This window comes from Triticum urartu, chromosome 5A (assembly GCF_056163025.1).
Source record: "Triticum urartu cultivar PI428250 chromosome 5A, HENAU_Tu73, whole genome shotgun sequence".
Classification (NCBI taxonomy): Eukaryota; Viridiplantae; Streptophyta; class Magnoliopsida; order Poales; family Poaceae; genus Triticum; species Triticum urartu.
In genome coordinates, this window is record NC_141877.1 from 621169710 (window position 1) to 621191899 (window position 22190).

The window sequence follows — 22190 nt, forward strand, 5'->3', positions numbered from 1 at the left end:
ACTTCATACGTGACTGCGTCGAGAAAGGCACGGTGATCGTGGAGTTCATCGGGACTGGTGAGCAGAAGGCGGACATATTGACAAAGGCACTTGGCCGCGTCCGGTTCCAGGATCTGCGTGACAAAGTCGGGATCATAGACAGCAAGCTGCTTTGACAAGGTTGAGGGGGAGAATGTTGAGTCAACCTTGGTCAGCAGCATTTACACAGATGCATTCATGGTTTCATGTCGGCAGCAGCAGTAGTTGTTACTTAGCAAGGTAGTAAATTCGGCAGGTCGGCAAGTCGGCAACACTTGCGTGGCTTACCAATTAAGGCAAGCTAGGTAGTAACTAGTAGTAGTTTCAAGTCTAGTACACGTATGAGATGAGGTGGGCAGCTAGTAGAGATATTTTAACCCATAGTCGATTTGTAAGCAGTATATAAGGAGCTGCACTCCACCCGGTTATAGCATTCCACTCCATTCCGTTCAATACAAGGGAATCAGACTCCAGTACTCCGCTCCGGTGCTTGTGTGTGTGCATTATAGACTGCACTAGTTGCAGTGCTTTGGTCTATCCTCCGTATAGATCAGTACACCACTAGTAGTTCGGGCCAACAGATACATCATCCTGTGCCCACTCTTGTTATTACTTTCCTGGATCTTATTATTGCAAATTGCTTATCATATATGGTATTCCCTTTGTTGCAATTCTACGTAACTTATAGTTCTATACACACCTACAATCAAACTAAGAAAATATCACAATTTGTAGTCGTCTTTCAACCCCTTCCCTCCTCCATAGTCATCTTTGATCCTTCACAGCTGAGTAGTGCTTGTTTAAAATTATTGCCACGCCAGAACTCTTACTTGGTTGGAGCATAAGTGTATGCCTCATTTCTATGTGCTACATGTACAACCCAAGGAATGAACCAAGCTTTCATAATTCACACAATCGAAATTTCTTAATTCATATTAATCAGTTTGGATAAATCGATAACAAATCGCAGAGAATCATATCACTGGACTCTAGCGGAGGTGGTCAATTGTAGTAGACTGTAAGGTATCATTGATACTAGATCTCATTGAACACGGCAAAGAGGTCCCCGTGGATGTAGTTGTTGTTCATGAGATTAACCAAGTAGTAGCTCTTCTGAACCTGCAAGTGAAGAGGAGCAAGATGTCAGTGAAATCCCTAGGGATATATTATTACTTGCTATGATATCGACAATATCTTTGCAGCAATTCATCAGAAATACCAATATATGGAGTGCCACTAGAACTTAGGTAGATGTGATAACTCCATATGGAAAAGGTTAATTATGGTCCAATGTCAGCGAAATCCCTAGCGATATATTATTACTTGCTATGATATCGACATTATCTTTGCATCAATTCATCAGAAATACCAATATATGGAGTGCCACTGGAACTTAGGTAGATGTGATAACTCCAGATGGAAAAGGTTAATTATGGTCCAGAGAGCATTTGGAACTTAAAACAGTTGTCGTATCTGATAGGTAATTGGCTCAAAGGTGTTTCTCTATTCTAGAGACAACTTTGTTAGCAAAAGCTGGGAGATATCAGGAATTATAAACGTTGGCTAGATATTGGGAGTTATTTACCCAAAACCACCACACTTGGGGCTAGGGTAACCGGTCAGTACCACATTTAAGCCATGTCACAAAAAACCACCAACTCTGGGACTAATCGGTACCGCGGAGCACTAACTGGTCGTTTTAGCCGCGGAAACAGCGAAACCGACAGGTCGGGCCCACCTGTCGGGTCGACATGGCGCGGGCTGACGGACGCCGTTAGACGGAGGGGGACGGCCATTTCCGCGACCGTGTATTAGTGGGCCGTGCGGGTCGCTCGTCGGACCAGACCGCACCAGAGCACATCCGACCCCTCTGTCTCGACCTCGCCGACCGCCGCCACCGCCGCCACCATCGTCTCGCCGCCGTCCGCCGGTCCGCCATGGTTTCCTGGAGCGAGGGGTCAAGCTCTTCTTCTTCGGACGACGAGTCAGTGACTAGCCAGGTACGTTCATTTGGGGATTGCAACATTTAGGGTTAGGGTTAGGGTTCTTGAGTTGGGGATTTCTTACCAAGTCGCTGATTTCTTCAATCTCTTTGGTTTTAAGCTTCCTAGGACTATCCCATGTTATGAATGGAGTGGCATTGCTCATGAGCTCTCCTCTCGCTGTCTGCATCGCGAGCCTTGCCTCAGGCTAGTAGCATTTGAATCTACGGAAACTGGCCGACGTTTTCTTGCTTGCGCTGAGGAGAAGGTATGTTGGTTAGTACTGTATTTAGTTAACCTTAGTTAGTTTTTGCTCCATTCAAATGCTAGAAGGAAATTTTGCTCTGCTTATTAGTGTGAACAATTGTCATTGCCCACAGTTGGATTTAATTATGCTCTTACAGTAGTAAATTATGCTATGCCAGTGTAATTTGCTCCAAATAATTAAGTAGTGTACAACATTGTTAGTGCCAGTAGGAAATTATGCTATGGCAGTGTAATTTGCTCAAATAATTAAGTAGTGTACAACATTGTTAGTGCCAGCACTAAATTTTGTACTTACTAATGACAACATATATTTAGTTTATATGCTGTTAAAAGTGACAAAAATTTCTTATTGACAACACATATTAATTTGATAGGCTTTCTTAATTGTTTGTGCATTTAAATGAACACAATTTGATAGGCTTTCTTATTGACAACACATATTAATTTGATAGGCTCTCTTGTGTAGTATGATTGACAATATTTTTTTCTGAATTATAGGCTGAACTAAAGTGCAACTATCTGGAGTGGATAGACCCTGAGTGGTCAGTGGCTATGCAGTTCTGCCTAACTGAATTGTGGAGCATGTATGACAAAGAAATCAATGACAAGGTGAGAGACAATGTTCAGCTTGGTGATCAGAATTACAAATTAGTTGGAGAAAAGAGGAAGATGGAAGAAGAGCTGAGATTTTTCAAACTTGATTTTGCAAAAATGGTGGCTGACAAGGAGGATGCTATTACTGAGCTGGGCAATACTAGGTTGGCTCTCAATGATCTGAAAGAGGAGATGGAGAAGAAGAAGCTGGCAGACCATGGTTGCACAAACCTACATCAGTTACTCAGGGCAAAGGCGGAGAAGGAGAGGGACAAGCTTGTGGTAGAGAGAGACCAAGTGCTCACAGAGAGAGACCAACTAAAGGAAGAGAAGAAAAAGCTAGAGTACATCATCTCTGATTTGCTGAAACAGAAGCATGGCTACAAGGACAAGATCAAGAAGTTGAAGGAGATCTGTGATGAATTTTAATTATGTGATGTGGCATTGTACTGGTGTAGTTGTGCTCTGTTGCACTGAATAATCAGCCCTACTAGAAGTGCACTGTACTGTTGTAATGGTTAAATTTGTACTGAATTATGCAGTTTATCTGCAAGTCTAGATTTTGAACTTATGGCATGAATTTGAACTTAATTTGTAGTGCTATCTCTTGTATCACATTGAGTACTCTATTATATTTACTTCACTCCAGGTGAAACTGCTGTGATAGTCAAATTATTGTGCACAGAAAAATTTGAAATACTAGTAACTTATGGCATGAGTATACCAGGAACTTTCATTATTATTATGCACATAATGTGATGATCAGGGAGTGCAAACAACATAGCAGTACAGAGTAAATGTAGCAGTGCAAGCACATAATTGTAGATAGGTACATGATGATTGAAGCAAGCCAACATAGCAGTACACAAGAATAATAGATAGTAGTTCCTCATAGCATAAAACCAAGATCCATACATAGGTTTAGCATAACATTACACAACAGTATTTCATAGTGGCACACATAGGTTCGACACAACATTACATAAGTTCAAATTTAGTGTTGGCATAGATAAAGTGCTCTAGTGCCTGATGGAGCACACATGCACTTGGATACATAGTCAAACAAGAACTCTCAGTAGTTCCCACTGGCATAGAAGTACCCCTCCATCCTTTTGCTCATGTATCTTGCCCTTTTCGGCCTATTTCCTGTTGGCTGGCTAGTTGAAGCTTCTGCAGTAGTTCTTGGAGGATTGAAGCTTCTTGCACCTGTTTTTGCACCTCTCCTTGCAGCAGCAGTACCAGCACCAGAAGGAGAAGAATTTGCAGCTCTAGAAGATGAACCAGCAGCTCTAGCAGATGTAGCAGCAGCTCTAGCAGATTTGCCCCTTGAAGCAGCAGCAGCAGATCCCCTTGAAGCAGATGTAGAGCTTGCACCCCTAGGAGTTGTTGTATGAGATGTTGAGCTTCCCCCTTGCTGCCATGCAGGGGTTGTCCTGTTTTCCTGCAATTATTTTTGTTGGATAAATTTCAGTGATACTTAATGAGTGATGAGATAGAGAAGGAAGTCAAAAATAACATACCATGTGTTTATTCTTCCTGATTTGCAGATCTGGCTTCAATGGCTTTGCACAACTTGTGTATTTGTGGCCCTGCAACTTGCAGTTACTACAAGTTATTGTAGCCATTCTTGATGTCTGCTTTGCTTGAGGAGGCTCAAACCTGCCTTTCTTCCTTTTCTCTTCTGCTGGCCCCTTCTTGTCTTCTTTGAACTGAGGTGGGTCAATGTCAGGAGTTGCAGTTTTCACCCAACAATCAGGACCAGGAACTGGGTAAACGATAGGCTTGTATGACTCCAAGTACATAGCCTTTTTGAAGAAAATATTTACATGGTCCTCTGGTAGTTGTTTGGACCTGTAGATGGCAGAACAACCATGGTTGCAAGGAATTCCAGAGATGTCCCACTTCTTACAACCACATGTTTTCAGATTAGTGTCAACAAAGTAGGTCTTATCCCCACTACTCACTTGGAAAAGACCTGGTCCAGCTATCAATGATTTGCAGTCCCTTGCATATCTCTTGTTCATCTCTAACCTCTCAACATAAGTTGGTGCAATTTCCCATCTTGAAACTAGTCCACCCTCTCTCTTTTGCTGATACCTTACCAGAAGTTTGTCCTTGATCCTATTGATCATGGTGACAATTGGCTTGTTCCTTACATCACTAGCCAGGTACAACTTCACTCCCAAGCAGATCAGTTTTGAAGTTTGTCCTTGATCCCATTAAAAACTTCACTTAAGTTATTGACAACCAGATCAGTTTTGTAGTTAGTATCCATTGCATGTCTTGACCAAGCTTTTGGAGGAATCCTTGACATCCACTCCCAAGCAGCCTTGCAATCAGCCTTCATGCTCTCCATTGCCAACTGAAAGTCATGTTCAGTGTAAGCATATGCAGCTGCATCCATGCATTTCTTCAAGTCTTCTCCTCTGAATCCTGCTCTCTGAAAGTTGGCATAAATGTGCCTCAAGCAGTACCTATGAGGGCAGTTGGGAAAGACTGTTGTGACTGCATTCAACAGACCCTGCAAAGGATTTTGAATTTGTTAAAATGAAATAAATTATCAAAACAAATTTTGATTCAATTTAATTATTGTAGTAATATCATATTGATTTAATATTACATTGATTTAATTCAATTTAGTATCGACAAGATGCGTTACCACTCGACACATGCCAACTAGGGTAGGTGGGAGGTTGGTTGGGCTATGGTGGCCCATAAGGGTCATCCTAGGCTATCTTGACCAAAGTATCGACAAGATGCGTTACCACTCGACACATGCCAACTAGGGTAGGTGGGAGGTTGGTTGGGCTATGGTGGCCCATAAGGGTCACCCTAGGCTACCTTGACCGAAGTGTCGACAAGATGCGTTACCACTCGACACATGCCAACTAGGGTAGGTGGGAGGTTGGTTGGGCTATGGTGGCCCATAAGGGTCACCCTAGGCTACCTTGACCACTATACACATGCCAACTAGGGTAAGTGTTCAACAAATTAATGAACTAAATACACTAAATGCAGAACTAATTAGACTAAATACACTAAATGCATAACTAATTAAAGAAATTAATGAACTAATTAGAGTACTATTTTAGGGACAAGTGACGATGTAGATAAACTCACCTTCTGTCTATCAGACATGAATGTGTACTTCCCAAATTTTCCCTCTTCAGTCCCTCCTAGGGCATATTTGAGTTGAGTCAAAAACCATGACCAATTTGGTGTGTCTTCAACTCCAACCACTCCAAATGCTATGGGGTACATATTGTTGTTTGCATCCCTTCCAGTAGCAGCTAGTATTTGTGCCCCACTAGTTAACTTAATGAAACAACCATCTAGGCCTATGAATGGCCTGCATCCATTCAAAAATCCCTCAACACATGCATTCAAACAGAAAAAAGACCATGAAACCTTGGTCCTGCAGTTGGGTTTTCTCTTGTTTTTCCACTCACAGTACTGACAATGCATCTTGATCCAGGATTTGTAGCCTTCACAGTCTTCAAAAAATCTCTCAGCCTCTTGTATTGCCTCTTGTGATCTCCAAGCACAATCTCCTTTGCTTTCCTCTTTGCTCTCCATGCCATCATCTTGGGCACCTCAACACCAAACTGCCTCTTTACCTTGTCAACTATAGCAGGTACAGTAGTGTTGGGGTCTGATCTAATAGTTTCAAGCATTTTGTTGCCAAGCCACTTGGAGCTGACCCTTGTCTTGTCAGATTGGGTGGGACAGGTGTGCTCCAATACCATCTTCTTAATGCAGAAAGTGGGCTCATTACTGATCTTTGCTGCAACCATGTGGAACTGACAGCCCTCTCCATCACAACACACTATTACCCTATCACTGCAGTTTCTGTGATATTTGTATCTTCTAAGTTGTTTCACATGCAAATTCACAAGAGCCTCTCTAAACTGGTACACATCTCTGAAACAAAGCCTAAGCTGGAATTGCTGCTCTGGATGCAGCCTGCCCTCATCATACCAGACCCTAGGTGGTCTTTTCTTAGCTCTGCTCTTTCTACCAGAGGGGATTATAAAAGACATAGGTTCATTGCCATCATCATCATCAGCTTCAAAGCCTGTATCATCCTCTTCTGAAGATGGATATCAGTCCTCATTCATGCTTCTGTTAGCACTAGAGTGGGACCTACTAGTAGGCCCAGGCCTCTTTATCTTCTTCTGAACAGGCTCAGGAACTGCTATCTCTTGACAGTCATCATCCTCTTCCTCCAAGTCTATGTCATATAAATCTTCAGGGTCTGTGTCTCCTTCACAATGTGTACTGCTCATGTATTGAGCTCTCTTCCTCTTAATGTCAGCAATTGTGTCTTTCAGATCACTGTCCACTTTCCTCCTCTGTTCTTCTTCTCTAGCTACATTATCTTCTTCATAGTCCATGGAATCTGAATCTGCATCTGAGAGGTCTTCATGAGCTACAAAGTCTTCATCAAATACTGAGTCATCATCTTCATCAGATGTGTCCTCATTTCCTGCATACTCTTCCTCATCTGTATCAAACTGGAAATCTGCATAATTAACACTAACTTGAGTGTTAACCTGCTGCAATGCATTATTTTCCTCATCTGCATCTACCATCTCTGGCTCAATTGGGTGATCTTGTGTCCCAAGCAGTAACTGGCATGGTGGAGGAACTGATTTTATTGGCATATAGTTCACACTTTCTTGTGTACCAAGAAAATATGATGAGCCAACATGATCAGTGTTTGTTTTGTGCACAACACTTGACTCATTAACAGCAAATACAACTAGTGGGTCCACTGTTAAATCTTCAATTGTTTCATCTGGGTCCACTTCTTCATCTTCTGCACTTTTGTTAACTGGTGCTTGCTTTATATCTAATTTCCGCTCTTTAACATACAAACAGTGTCTGACTGTTTTTAAACTGCTTTATCATCTCATCCACTTTAGTGTTGTTTCTGACGAAAATAATCCCTTGTAGCCTGTGCAATCCTTCCTCAAGTAGCAAATACTGTCATCACTTCCATATCCATTTCTGACCATCACATTAAGCAAACTGCCATAAGTGATGTCTCTCTCATACATCTTCACAAGGGCATATTTTTTTGGCAGCATCTTTAGAAGGAAACTGAAAATATAATGACCATGGCTCCTCAGGCCTACAAAACACAAAACATATTAAAACATATTAATGACCATGACATTTTCAGTAACATTTTCAAGCCTACAGAACACAAATCAAATTCATGACCATAACATTTTGAGTGCCACAATAAAAACTATGACATATTCACATATAAAACAAAGTAACAACAATAAGATCTATGCCACAAGAGCCAACAAATGCAGAATAAACTATGATACATTTAGTAATTCAGAAAAAAAACAAAGAAAAAACTTCATCTAGGCATAGGAGCTTCCTCCCCCAACGAAGCAGTATTGCTAGAAGTAACCCTAGGCATCCTAACTAACTGAGTACTCTAACTAAGCAGTATTGCTAGAACCCTAACCCTAGGTTTTTGCACTGAGATTTACCTGGATGGAGATGGATGCCCGGGGGGTACTTCCTCCCCCAACGAATCAGCCGCCGCCGACGCCTTCTCCGCGTCCGCAACATCCTTCTCTGCCTCCTCCGCATGCTGCGACGGTGGCGGCAGGACAGCTTTTCCCCAATCCGCCGTCGAGTGCGAATCGCCATCGGGGTTGGGGCCCAACTTGCCAACGGTGTCGCATTGCGGGCGGCGGCCACCGGAAGAATGACCACCGCCGCCGGAGCCGTCGAGACCTTCTCCGCCATAGCCGCCGCCGGAGCTGGTCGCCATGAGCAGAGCGGGAGGAACGCGCGGGAGGGAAACTGAATCGGGGATTGGAGGACGAAACGGCAGGGGCGTGACCTAATACACGGTCGCGGAAACGGCCGTCCCCCTCCGTCTAACGGCGTCCGTCAGCCCGCGCCACGTCGACCCGACAGGTGGGCCCGACCTGTCGGTTTCGCTGTTTCCGCGGCTAAAACGACTAGTCAGTGCTCCGCGGTACCGATTAGTCCCAGAGTTGGTGGTTTTTTGTGACATGGCTTAAATGTGGTACCGACCGGTTACCCTAGCTCTAAGTGTGATGGTTTTGGGTAAATAACTCAGATATCGGGAGTAGAAGCAAAGCATTTATCTGCACAAAAGGTCTCTCTGAGCCTGTTACTAGCGCAAATAAAGAACAACGAGCGATCTGAAAGTACCTGCTCTAGCAACTCCCTGGATGGGTCGCCCTCAGGGAAGTGGCAGGCCCATCCCTTGGACCAGATCTCAAACGCTTCATCTTTCCAGACCATGAAGCTCGCCGGGTCAACGCTGTCCTCGGTGATCTCCTTGCCAGGGAACACTCCCCATGTGACAGCGTTCACAGCGTTCGGAGGGATGTTCGAGAACGACTCGCCTTCCTTGTTCACGGCGATGTACGTGAGGGAAGGGAACACGTTGCTCTTCTCGATGAGTTGGTCCGGCTTCTCCTTCGCGCAGAAGAATTCCACGTAGGCCTTCTGGTAAACGTAGCCTCCTGGGCCGCCCCATCCTGCAGAACAGAGCAGACAATAAAGTAGGTTTACTAAGGCACACACCACACAGAGCTATAGAAAAATTACTGAAACATGGATGAAAAAGGAAAATGCTATCACACGGAAGAGACTTGATTATTAGAGTTCGGCGAGGCATGTTCTTTGCGACTGTTTGATATGAGTAGCACTAGCTTGTATGCTGATAACCGAAATAGACATAGCTCTATAATGTGCTGAGATACTGGTTCGTGCTGTGTGACTGCAAATTATTAGTGCATACTCACTCTGTCCCAAAAAGTTTGTTTCTCAAATGGATGTATCTAGAACGAAATTAGTGCTAGATACATCCATTTGAGAGACAAGCTTGGGACAAGATTTTTCGGACGGAGGGAGTATCAAACACACTGCATTGGCTTGTATTTTTGCACGTCAAATGAGCATCGGTTTCACTGCGTTGAATAGAACCATAAACAATTGAACAACTTTCGCATCAGAAATTCAGAGACTAGACTTGCTGATGCATGGACTAGTGGCATTTTAAGTAGTACAATAGGTAAAGGGTTTTATGTCTGAAAATACAGTCCTGTACTTAAACCTCTCCCAGTAGTACCAGGAGAAGACCAAGCATACAGACAAGTAGATTTAACGTACCAACACTAGGAGAATCATATTTCTCTCCATTTACAGCAGGTTGGCTGTTGATGGTAAGGAAACCCTTCAAGTTGATGTCCACCACCTGATCGTCAACTATCTTCGTATCAGCGGGTTGAAGACCGCATAGCTCAGACCATAGGCTGCTTTCAAGTTTTCCTTGACAGAATCTCACGAACCGCTGCAAGTGAGAAAGACAGGTTAGCAAAAACAGTGAAGCCTTTGAAATTGTTTTTATGCCATACAGAGCAAATGGGCAATAATATGCTACTGTATCATGTACGTAGCTCAAGGGTTACCTCAATAATGTCTTGCACAGATGTCAGTGGAACAGCCCATTCGTCTTGGCCGTGTGAGCTGTGAAAGCAAAGAATAGCCAATGCCCAACAACTGAATTACGTTGCCTTAGTCGTACTTGCATTGGTTCTAAAAAACAGAGTGTATTTCTTTATGGAAGACCGAGACTACAATTTGTACTGATTCTGAACTACTATCTGTACATAAAGAACTAACTAAATACCCAACCATTTGAGAGTATTATGAAGCTTCAAATTCAAAGAACAAGACGATGAAATTACCTGGTGGCCGTGAAGTGCCAGGCATGATGGGTTTCTGGAATCGCCCCACCGCCCAACCAACCTGCGGTCTGCTAGCCCTGCTCGGATACTCGCATGGAGAAAAACAGCTCAGCGGAACAAGTCTAGTAGTGCAAATGGATCAAGAAATCTTCTCATCAGACGATCGACCGACCGTGTGTGTGATGTAGATGTGTGGAGCAGGGAAACGGGACAGGCGGCGGCCCGCAGATGGGAAGGAATCGGCAGGCGGCGAGGAGGCGCCCTGGTCGGTGATGAGTCGCGTACTAGGGCACTGGCACGGCGGCAGGCGAGCGGGGGAAGGGGCGAAGCGAACAGGGCAACAGGCTGCGGCGATCGGTAAAAATTGGGGGCAGGCGTGGGCTGGGCACTGCGTGTTTTGGTTATGGGCTGCAATCTGGGCAATTAGACGTGGGCTGTGCTCGTTTCGCTGCTGGACTTTTTATTTTATTCGGATTAGCTAGCATCTTGTGCACTAGTGAATTCAGGTAGTAGCATTCTTCTAATGTTCTTACAGTGGCTGGAAAATTGTCTACTGATGTCTACTTATGCACTTCTATTCATGTACTCTATTGGGCCTCCAAGCACTAATGATTTTAGGATAACAACAATTTTTTCTCAAATGGATGACCTAAGATTTATCAATCCCCGGAAGGTGTACGTTGAGAGTGATCCTCTCAAAGAACACTGTAATCAAATACAAGTAGTTTCTTATGTCCCCAACAAGCCTAATACAACTGTTAGTTGTATAGGAGCACTTGTTCATCGAAGAGATGATGATATTAAGAAACAGTAAAAGGGGGCGAGATACAGCTCCCCACAACGATTTGAAGTTCTTGGCCGTCCGATCACACTTATCCACGGTTCAGATCTCTGGGTCGTTTCACCGCTTGCATGTGCTCGTTTCTTAACCTCTCAAATCGCGTGACCTGCTCGGCCCACGATAACTGGGCAGCTGCTCCGCAGGCCGACCTGGGAGTTATCTCCTTAATCGGGCCCAACAGTCAAAGGCGCCCATAGGCCCAATAACAGCAAACTCCCGAATCGTTTATCTTTCGGGAGCAACTAGTTAACGAGCGCTTCTTCGGGAGCTTCGCAACGATCAGCGCCATTTGGCGCGCTCTCATCCATTCGCCACGTGTCGCGCTCTGGACGCTCCCTCCGGATTTTATTATTTTTATTTTTTTGCACGCGTTTTTGGCTTTTTAAACGGTTTTTTTCCGGAGGTTTTTGACGTTTTGGTTTTCTCCCGGTATTCCTTAGTTTTTTGATAAAAAAAATTGATTTTTTCAGAAAAAACGTGTTTTTTTTTCTTTCGCGAAAGTCATGGTTTTTTTCGCAAGAGACACGGTTGTGCTTTAGCGAGAATCACGGCCGTGCCTTTCGGAAACGAAAAAAGAAACACGTTTTCTGTTTTGTTTTTCTTTCGTGAGAGTCACGATTTTGTTTCCGTGAGAGGCACGGTTGTGCTTTCGCGAGAGTCACGGCCGTGCCTCTCGGAAAGGGAAAAGCAAAACGCGTTTTCTGTTTTTTTTTCTTTCGCGAGAGTCACGATTTTGCTTCTGCGAGAGGCATGGTTGTGCTTTCGTGAGAGGCATGGCCGTGCCTCTCAGAAAGGAAAAAAATACGCGTTTTCTGTTTTTTTTTTCATTCGCGAGAGGCACGGTTGTGCTTTCACGAGAGTCACGGTCGTGCCTCTCGGAAACGAAAAAAAACGTGTTTTCTGGTTTTTTTTCTTTCACGAGAGTCACGGTTTTGCTTCCACAAGAGGCACGGGTGTGATTTTGCGAGAGGCACGGGCGTGCCTCTTTGGGAAAGGGAAAAAACCGTGCTCCCGGTTCGGTTTTTTTCGTCCGGTTTTTTCATGAAAAAAAGTTTGTCAAAATCTATCAACATATGATCTAGTTTTGACGATCTCGACGCGAGGAATCCAATGATGAAAACGTTTTGAGATTTGGACGCACGGTTTAAAAGATAAAATATTTTGAATAAACAGATCTACGAAAAAATAGAAAACTCCCAGGCTGTCGCAACCTGGGAAAGTGGAGTGTTCTTTGCAACGAGTACTCCTTAGGGCATGTACAATGGTTGATAGGATAGTCTTATCTTAAGTTTTACATGTTTTTTAGAGATGACAAAAAAAATGTCTACAATGGATCATTTCTTAGTCTTATCTTCAATAACTAGCAATTCCTAAAAATGTGATGAGACATATTATGCTAGGAGATCATCTCTTGTCTTATCTTAAATAAGAAAAGACAAGCATTTTCTTATGAATTCTCTTTCTTTCATCTCATCATTTATTCTACGTGATACTTCTAAGATAGCATCATTGTACATGCCCTTAATTAGTGATTTCGTTATCTCTCTCAGAAAAAAAAGCCCCTATCCCCAATCAATTCCAATCCCCACGAGTCTGTTCGTCTCGGCGGCGGCTGCGCGCAGGGGGTCGCTTCATTCCCATATCTCTCTGCTTCGCTCATCCACGAACCTCCGTCTCGCCGCTGCCGCCGTCACCGCCACCGCCCCCATCATTCCCCTCTGACCATGTCTCCTCAGGCGAACCATGGGTGGGCCGCCGCGGCCAGGTCCTAACCGTAGCCATCCACCCGTTTTTCTCCCCCGCTACAACGCCGTGAGGGGCAGCATCAGCAACGCGAGAAGGATATGGAGGCAATAATGCGGTTGATTTCTTATATATCGTTCGGTTCTAGATGCCTGTCCTTCTCTTCGCTTTGTTTTGTCCAAATCCTAACTCATAAATCGTGAGTTCGTTCCGTGTTTTTTTTGTGGTTCCCTCAGCCGATGCAGCTATATTGAAAGAAGATTACCTTCTACCGTTTTCACCATGGATGTGTGATGATTCTTTCTTGTCGTGGCTTGGATATAGCTGCTCACTGCTCCCATCTAATGTGTATCATCGCATTTTTAAAGGAGAAAAACTGTTTGAAGATGTATGGGTACAACTTATTTTTTAACGTTGGGCAATGACAGCTTCATGCAGTAAATCTTGGAGCATTTTTTAAAGTATGCTTGTTTTATTATTCAGTATAGTTAAATATTTCAGTTTGGGTAACCAAAACTGAAGCCTTGCATCTATTTAAAAATTAGATACGATTATACTCTAATTGATGCAATTATAATTTGACTACCTATGTATGTATTGCTTCGTCTGCACTTGCAAGATCATAATAGGTAGTGCTTCATCATAAGCTATTTTGTTTAACTTCTGACTTAACCACCCATGCGCTTTCATGCCTTGGGCAAACCATTGGTGCGTTGCTGCCACCACTCTTCAAGATTAGAGGAAAGGATGAAGGACGAGGACCAGGATGCAGCATGGTCACAAAAGGTAATAAAAAGCCTTACAGTTGTTCATGTTATTTCTGTGCATAATTTGTCACCAAATTTAGTCATTCCTTGTCACAAGTCATGAAAAGGTTGCAATGGATCTCTTTTCCTGAAAATGTGTGTGTCCTTGCGGAAATAAAATCTCATGAAGAAGCATTTGGTGTGGTTTGTGGATTGATGGAATGCATGCTTGCCAAGTCTATTTCAATATATTTTTCTTACTACTATAGAAATGCATCCAGTGACATCGATAATAAGAAATAGCCAAGCTTAAAATATGCAACATATTCTTTTGCTACAGACCTATTTAACTTTCATTTTCCACACCTATACTTATAGAAGTACATATCATTTATTTGTAAAAATAGACGGGCGCAGCGACGCGCGCCATAATGATCTAGTATGTGTATATGGATGGTAAAAATAGCTTTCTGTAATATGAATAAATACAAGCAGCAAGGTAACAAGTAACAAAGTGAATAAAAATGGCATTTCAATTCTTGGAAACAAGGCCTAGGGTTCATACTTTCACTACTGCCAACTCTCAACACCATTAGCATAGTTAAACAATAGGATATGACCTCAAAAAGGGCAGTAAATAATCACTCTAAAGTTCCCTCTTTTGTCGGCTCGAAGTAGATGAGGTCGCTTAGGTACGCAAATAGCCAACCACCTCGAAGCCATCTTGCTAATCTTAATCTATTGAGCCACCTCATTCTCATCTCAGGGAGCTCCAGAAATTATACTAGGACATCATCGTATGATCTTTATCATTCTAACATATTATCCATAGAGTTACCCTAATATCATTACAGGTCTCTGAAAGTTATGCTAGACATGCATCATGTAATCTCAATGATTACCAAAAGATTCAATTCACCACAAACATAGTTTGAAGGGGATACATCACGTGATTCAATTGTATTAAGAAAACCCTTGATCACAATCATCAACAAAAAATTCCATGATCAAGAGGAGATAGATCACATAGCTACTAGTACATACTCTCAACCCCGAGAGAGAACTACTCACACATCACCATGAGAAGAGAAATAATTGTTGGTGATGGTGATGGAGACGGCGGAGATGTCCACGACGGTGTTCTGACGCCACCAGAGACGAGGGGGGAGGGGCTTCCCTCCTTATTCCTTGGCTTTCTCCCCTGGTTAGAGGGGTGTTTTCCCCTCTGGTTTTCGCGGTTTTGGTGGCTTTGAGACGAGAGCCTCCATCGAGATTGGATTTGACTTTGGGGGGGGGGGGGGGGGCAATTTTTCGTATGCTGTTTTTTGAGTCCCGTCGGCATTTTGTATATTCCCGGAGATTTGTAACTTTCAAAAAATATGCAAATTTTATAGTTTTAACCTAAATACTCTTCTCCCCCACGGGGTATGGTATCTCTTCGATCATATCTTCACATCTAAAACCCATTTTTATTCCCCCACACTTCCTTGCCCACATTTGAGCTATTCTTGGGGAGTAGGAGGGGCAAGTTGAGATCCAAGTATTCGTCCTCTTTTGGCTGATGAAAGATTTGTGCAAGTTTCCAAGACTCTTTGATTTTTTTTTTACTCTTGGAGGTTGTAGGTAAACTTTAAGGCCAGGGTCAATTTGTTCAGTTCGTGAGAATTAGAGATGGGGAACGAGAGTTGTGGGTGAGGGGATTAAAAGTCCATTAATTGTTTAGAGGGAATGGAAGTTTAAGTGAGAAGAGAAATGAGAGTTGAGGAAGTCAACTCCATCCGATTTGTGGGAATGGCCTTGTTAATTTGTCATTAGGCTCCATCCCAAACTAATTTTCATGATGTACCCAACAAAGCAAAAAATATATTTCCTCCAACAAAGATAGCTACCCTTTCGCCAAAAAAACAACAAAATCATACAAAGATTAGCTTCCCTCCAAGGAAATGAACTTAGAGATCATCATCACTCATGCCAACTTTACTTCTTCCTATCTCTTATTACTTTTATAACTAATTTAGGTTGCTAAATTTCTTATCATATATGATCAGTTAGTTACATTTGCAGAGAACTTATAATTCTACAAATATCTAAAATCAGCTGCAAAACGTTCGTAGTCGTCTGTTCAAGCCCCCCTCTCTCCCTAGTTGACATCTTCAATCCTTCATAGATGAGTGGTTCTCATTTGAATTTATAACCCAAGTAATGAACTGAGCTTCTGTCGTGGCAGTAAACTGTATTACCACGTATATACATTAAAAAAGCTTCAACTCATCATTGGGTAAAATAAACCTAGGTAACAAATAAGCTAGACAAGTGGAGAGACTGCACACGAAGGAACACAGATAGAAAATTCTTATTCATAGAGTGGTTTGGATAAATCGACAGAAATCACGACAAATCATATTACAGGACTCTAGCGAAGGGCGGTCAAACGCAGCATACTGTAAGGTCTCATCGAAATTAGATCTCCTTGAATGCAGCAAAGAGGTCCCCGCTGATGTAGTCATTGTCCACGAGGCTGACCAAGTAATAGCTCTTCTGAATCTGCAAGTGAAGAGCAAGAAAGATGTCAGCGAAACCCCTAGAGATATATTATCTGCTTGATGTGGTATCGACATTATCTTTGCAGCATTTCATAAATAGCAATATATCGGAGTGTCGGTGGAACTTAGGTACAGTAGATGTGTTATATTATGGTGGCCAGGTGGAAATGGTTAGATTATGGTTCAGAGAGCATGTGGTACCAAAACAATTGTCATATCTCTTAGTGTTAGCTGATTGTCTGAAAGGTGTTTCTCTATTCTAAAGACAAGTTTTTAGCAAAAGCTGCGAGATATCAAGACTTGTACTACCTATTAGCTAAATGCAAAGCATTTATGTGCACAAAAAGTTTCTTTGAGCCTGTTACTAGCGCAAGAAAGAGCGATGGGCGAGCTGAAAGTACCTGCTCTAGCAACTCCCTGGACGAGTCGCCCTCTGGGAACAGGCAGGCCCATCCCCTGGACCAGATCTCAAACGCTTCATCTTTCCAGACCATGAAGCTTGCTGAGTCAACGACGGTAGGCTGGATGATCTCCTTGCCGGGGAACACACCCCATGTGACAGCATTCACGGCGTTCGCAGGGATGTTTGAGATCGATTCCCCTTCCTTGTTCACGGCGATGTACGTGAGGGAAGGGAATGCCTTGCTCTTCTCGATGAGTTGGCCCAGCTTCTCCTTAGCGCAGAAGAATTCGACGTAGGCCTTCTGGTAAACATAGCCTCCTGGGCCGCCCCATCCTGCAGAACAGAACAAAAATAAAGCAGGTTTGGTAAGGCACACACCATACAGAGCGGCAGAAAAACTAATGACCCAAGGATGCAAAGAAAGCATTACTAAAACAAGGATTGAAGGGTTTTATTTATGTCTGAGAATATCATCTCTGCCTAAACCTTCCTCCCAGCAGTACCAGAAGAAGACCAAGCATACAGCAAAATAGATTTGACGTACCAACACTAGGAGACTCAGATTTCTCTGCATTTACAGCAGGTTGGCTGTTGATGGTAAGGAAACCCTTTGAGTTAATCTTCACCAGCTGATCGTCAATTATCGTCGTCTCGGGTTGAAGACCATCTAACTCAGACCATGGGCTGCTTTTAAGTTTTCCTTCACAGAAGTTCACGAACCGCTGTAAGTGCGAAAGGCGGGTTAGCAAAAACATTGACACCTTGAAATTGTTTGTATGGCATACAGAGCAATAGTATTACTATCATGTAGTTCAAGAGTTACCTCATTAATGTCTTGCACAGATTTCAGTGGAACAGCCCATTCCTCTTGGAGCTTCTTACCACGTCCACGTGGCCGTGTGAACTGTGAAAGAGCGGATATGTTATCACATACAACTATAACTTTATGAAATTTAAATCACAAAAAAGCAGGCCCACTACTAGAGGTAATCTTTGAAACAGTGAATAACCAATGCCAAACAACTGAATTATGTTGCATGGGCAGATGGTTGAATTGGTACTAAGAAACAGATAAATGTTTCTTTTCGTACAAAACTAAGAGACAGAGCCCAACAATAAGAGTGTTGGGCAACCAATATTTTCTGCTGAACCAATATTTCTGGATCTTATGTAAATGTTCACTATCAACTATATTTCTTTCTGGAAGACAGAGTCAGAAGTTGTATTTTTTTTAACAGAAGTATACAATTTGTATTGATTCTGGATTTAGAGTGTTATGAAGATGTTGCATCCAGTGTCTGTGCAAAACTGTTGTGCATACCATTATTGTAGACTCAAACAACAAGACAATGAAATTACCTGGTGATCATTAAGTGCACCGTATGATGGGTTCCTGGAATCACCCCACCGTCCATGTGGGTATTGATCCCAACCAGTGGTCCTTGAAATGTAACTCTTTGGTCTGTTGGCCCTGCTCAATTATATCATAGACAAGACTGAATGAGTATATGTGTAGTATTAATACTCAATCAGCTTTCACAAAGAAAAATTCAGAAAAAAATACCAGAATATAGGGCGAACATCCTCTTTGACACGGAAAACATTAGTTGGTGGCCTCCAAGGTAATGTTCTTGAAAGCTTGGACTCCTCTATTAAGCCAAGATTCTGGGAAAAAAATTTAACCGTTAGAAACTTGTCAGAAAAAAAACAATTAAATCGAGCAAGACAAGGAAATCACCATCAGAATTGCTAAAGCAGTCTTCTCCATGTTTAGTGTGTACAGGTGCAAAGTCTTGATCCCACTAGCCAAAATTTTCTTGCACATCTCAGTACCAAGGTGGATTCCATATGCTTTCACAGCCTCCTCATTGTCTTTAATAGGATCCAAGGCAGCAGTAATCTCAGCTGGAATCTGTTTTTACATTTGAAGTGGCATTCTGTTAGTACCACAATCCGAAATTCAGTAAATGAATAAAAATAAAATTCTATATATTTTATATGTTCGATGTTTGTTGGATTATCTCCAGAAAAAAGGTGTATCAGAAGCAATCCACACCTTCAGGTGCTCCCATGAACCCCAGTTCAAAATACGGTGCAAATGGCCATGGAAAATTCCAAAGAAACAAGAGCAAGGGTGCTATATTGATACACAGTCAATATAGCACAAAAGGGAGATAATGAAGGTACTATTACCTAAAACATGTCTTTTTTTCGGCCCTGTAATTTTATATAATGACCAAATAAACCAATTTGCCTTGTGTTTTGGGGAAAGATGTGAATCCAAAGGGGGGACAGACCAGATACACTTTCATCCATGTCATTACTTGTGATGGAGCTACAGCAACACACCGTACCTTAGTTTTGCAGAATCCAGTCATGCGCACAAATCCTTTGTAGTTATTTATTGGCATTATGCCAGGAACGATAGGGCAGGTTATACCAATCTGACGGCAGTCGTTCACAAACTTGAGAAAGATATCGGTATCATAGAAAAGCTGGGTGACTATAACGTCAGCACCAGCATCAACCTGCAGAGAAATGTAGATTGAGAATGAAGCTGACAAAGAGCAATTTTATGCTCAACAAGTACATAGGGTATGCAACAGGTTACATCATTAGGACATGGCCTTGCATAGAATCTTGTCCAGGCATCGATCAAGAGAGTTAGCAACCATACAGTTTTCATTTTCAACTACAAGAACCAACAAGATTGATGAGAACCTTTCTCTTCAAGTAAGCAAGATCTTTGCTATATGCTTCCTCCGTAGCACCTTCCTCGCCTAGTATTACCTCAGGGTGTGCCTCTGACATTTGAAAAACAGAAATAACAATTATAATTTGTAACATTGAAACCGTCCACCGACTGTAGAGAGAAGCTAAGTGTTGCTAACCTGGATAGCCAGCGACAGTTATGCCAAAGTAATCACCATACTTGGCTTTAATGTGCTCCACCTGCAATTGGAAAACAGAAGGCATCAGGACTAACATCTGAAATCCTAGATATCACAAGCAACAGCAATCAGCTTGCCATCATGTCCATGCCTCTCCAATGTAATAAGACTTAATTACATTCCATCTGTTGGAAGAAGAGGTGCTTACCAGATCTAGAGCACAAGAAAATCCACCAGCAACTTGAACAAATTTGTCCTGGCCATGTGGAGGATCTCCTCGAAGTGCCAGAACATTTTGAATCCCATTGGACTTGATGGTATCCAAAGCATTATCGATCTTCTCCACTGGCATGTTGGTGCATGTCAAGTGCATCATCGTTTCCACACATACCTGCAAAATAATAACATTGAAATGTTAAAAGTCACCGACAATATTTATGGCAGCAATGCAAAGAATCATTGGAAATTTAAAAGAAGCTTCGGAAATTAATTTGAAATTATCCAGAGCAACATATTGGCATGACAGAATGTTCGTAGTAAACTTTAATACTATCAAATGAGTGTCTTCTTCCAAACTTGTTTAAAAACAACGGTCACTACTTGTTTAAAAACAACATGTTGGCACATTTCTCTGTCCCCAGATACACCCAACATTGAGCACATGACATAAGAAATTCAGACCACGATGCCATGAAACCCAGACAGGAAATCCTATCAAGACTCATCCCAGAAAAACTCAGAAAGCAAGTAAGCAACAAGCCCCTTACTGAGAGTGTTGACCGAGTCAGAATGGATGAACTCAGTGAGTCAATGTGGCCCAGCTCATCAAAATTACTAATCTCAATAAAACCCCTACCGTTCCATAGCTTAAATGTGCGTTGAACTAAGCATTATACAAGCATAAAAAATAATAATATACCATGTGTATAACACTCCCCTGCTCACGTTGAGGCATAAGTTAGCAATAATTGTCTCTTAAACTCAGAAAGCAAGTAAGCAATAATTCTCTCTTAAACATAATCAGTAACTAGACGACATGGAAGCAGATGAACTCCTACTTGGCACCAGTTCCATTTCATCCTAAATCAGCTGTTAGCACCAAATGCGTCCGTTAACTTTGAACTTGGAGTAAAAGCAATCTAAACTAATTACTAACCCGTCGAACTCTATGGAGACGAAGCGACAATTCGCGGAATTAAGCAAATCCGGTCATCCCAAAACCGAACATGCTTCCCAGCACCCCCTTCACGAATTACAGAGCGTCGCATTGCGCCTAAATCCGAGCCGGATCAAACCAGCCAAGCAAACGAATCGAACCCGGCACATCTCGCGGGCGGAAGGCGCGCCGAAACAGAGCAGAGCAGAGCGGATCAGATCAGATCGCGCGCGGGCGGGCGCAGCAGGCGGCAGTTGACGGGGCGAGGGAGACGTGCGTACCATGTTCTGCATGCGGTTGGCGATGTCGAGGGTGACGTCGGCGGTGGATCCGCCGGCGCCCCAGGTGATGTCGCAGAAGTTGGGGCCGTGCGCCACCATGCGGTCCATCCGCTCGAAGAGGTTCTCCACGCCCTCCTCCGTCTTGGGCGGGAAGTACTCGAAGGAGAAGACGGTCCGGCCATTCGCCGCCGCCTCCTGGATCTTCTCGATCACCTTCATCTTCCTCTTCCTCTTCCTCTAGAACCTTCTCCCCCACTGCTCTGGCTCTGCTAATGGCGTCGCGGCGGGCGGGCGGGCGGGTGGACGAGGGGTAGCGGCTGGTGGCGAGTGGGTTTATAGGAGATCTGACTCCACCAACCACTCCCGCTGGATGGGCGCGGCGCACCAGTGTGGCCCGCCCGCTGCCCGGTGGGGCCCGATTGTATGCGCGAAGGTGGTTAGGTGTGGCGCTTGTGGGACGGGTGCAGGGATGTTGTGGTGGGGCGGGTGCACGGTCCCCCGGCGTCGCTGTCCTGCACCTACCCAAATGTGTGGGCAGGACACTGACCATTGCCAAGCCGGGTTTAGAAATCTGCCCCGCCGTCACTAGCATGTGGGTCCGCGACTTAATGGATTTGGAGTGGTAGGCAGCGAAATGTCTACCTACGATTGATTCTCGTGGGATTCTTCCACGAGCGCTGTGGACTTCCGCTGATTTGGCGATCCGGTGACACATGCAAAAAGGAAAATTGAGTGGAGCTTGCCATATGTGATTGAATTGCCACTGAATTTTGGGGGTGTTTCCATGTACGTAAAAAGTTTCGACATTATCGGAGCACCAGAAGTCGTGCAACACGTGGCCATAATAATCCAAGAGAAAAACAAAGACGACGATAGCTGCCACACGTGTGGTATATTCGACATGCCGTCCACACACCGTGTGTGGTGTGAGCAGAAGACAGCCCACACGGGCTGTGTGTGGACGGACATTAGAA

The 22190-nt window shown here is 43.4% G+C and overlaps 3 protein-coding genes across 3 annotated transcripts; 1 reads left to right on the top strand and 2 right to left on the bottom strand.

Moving 5' to 3' along the window:
* Positions 1 to 1053: 1053 nt before the first annotated feature.
* Positions 1054 to 13198, bottom strand: LOC147973442 (putative methylenetetrahydrofolate reductase (NADH)). Its single transcript, XM_087524684.1, has 5 exons — positions 13122 to 13198; positions 10334 to 10391; positions 10035 to 10215; positions 9069 to 9400; positions 1054 to 1137 (listed from the first exon to the last, which is right to left on the bottom strand). Exons 1-5 carry the CDS (start codon positions 13196 to 13198, stop codon positions 1054 to 1056), a joined length of 732 nt encoding a protein of 243 aa, XP_087380810.1.
* Positions 1956 to 3290, top strand: LOC147973443 (uncharacterized). The gene is made up of 3 exons (XM_087525001.1): positions 1956 to 2018; positions 2122 to 2268; positions 2766 to 3290. Exons 1-3 carry the CDS (start codon positions 1956 to 1958, stop codon positions 3288 to 3290), a joined length of 735 nt encoding a protein of 244 aa, XP_087381127.1.
* Positions 13199 to 16276: 3078 nt separating the features above from the next.
* Positions 16277 to 21527, bottom strand: LOC125528244 (putative methylenetetrahydrofolate reductase (NADH)). Its single transcript, XM_048692740.2, has 12 exons — positions 21217 to 21527; positions 19988 to 20170; positions 19780 to 19840; positions 19610 to 19692; positions 19243 to 19416; positions 18627 to 18800; positions 18453 to 18553; positions 18248 to 18359; positions 17712 to 17792; positions 17433 to 17610; positions 16887 to 17221; positions 16277 to 16486 (listed from the first exon to the last, which is right to left on the bottom strand). The coding sequence occupies exons 1-12, from the start codon at positions 21433 to 21435 to the stop codon at positions 16403 to 16405; spliced, it is 1785 nt and encodes a 594-aa protein (XP_048548697.2). The 5' UTR covers positions 21436 to 21527; the 3' UTR covers positions 16277 to 16402.
* Between the last annotated feature and the right edge of the window lie 663 nt (positions 21528 to 22190).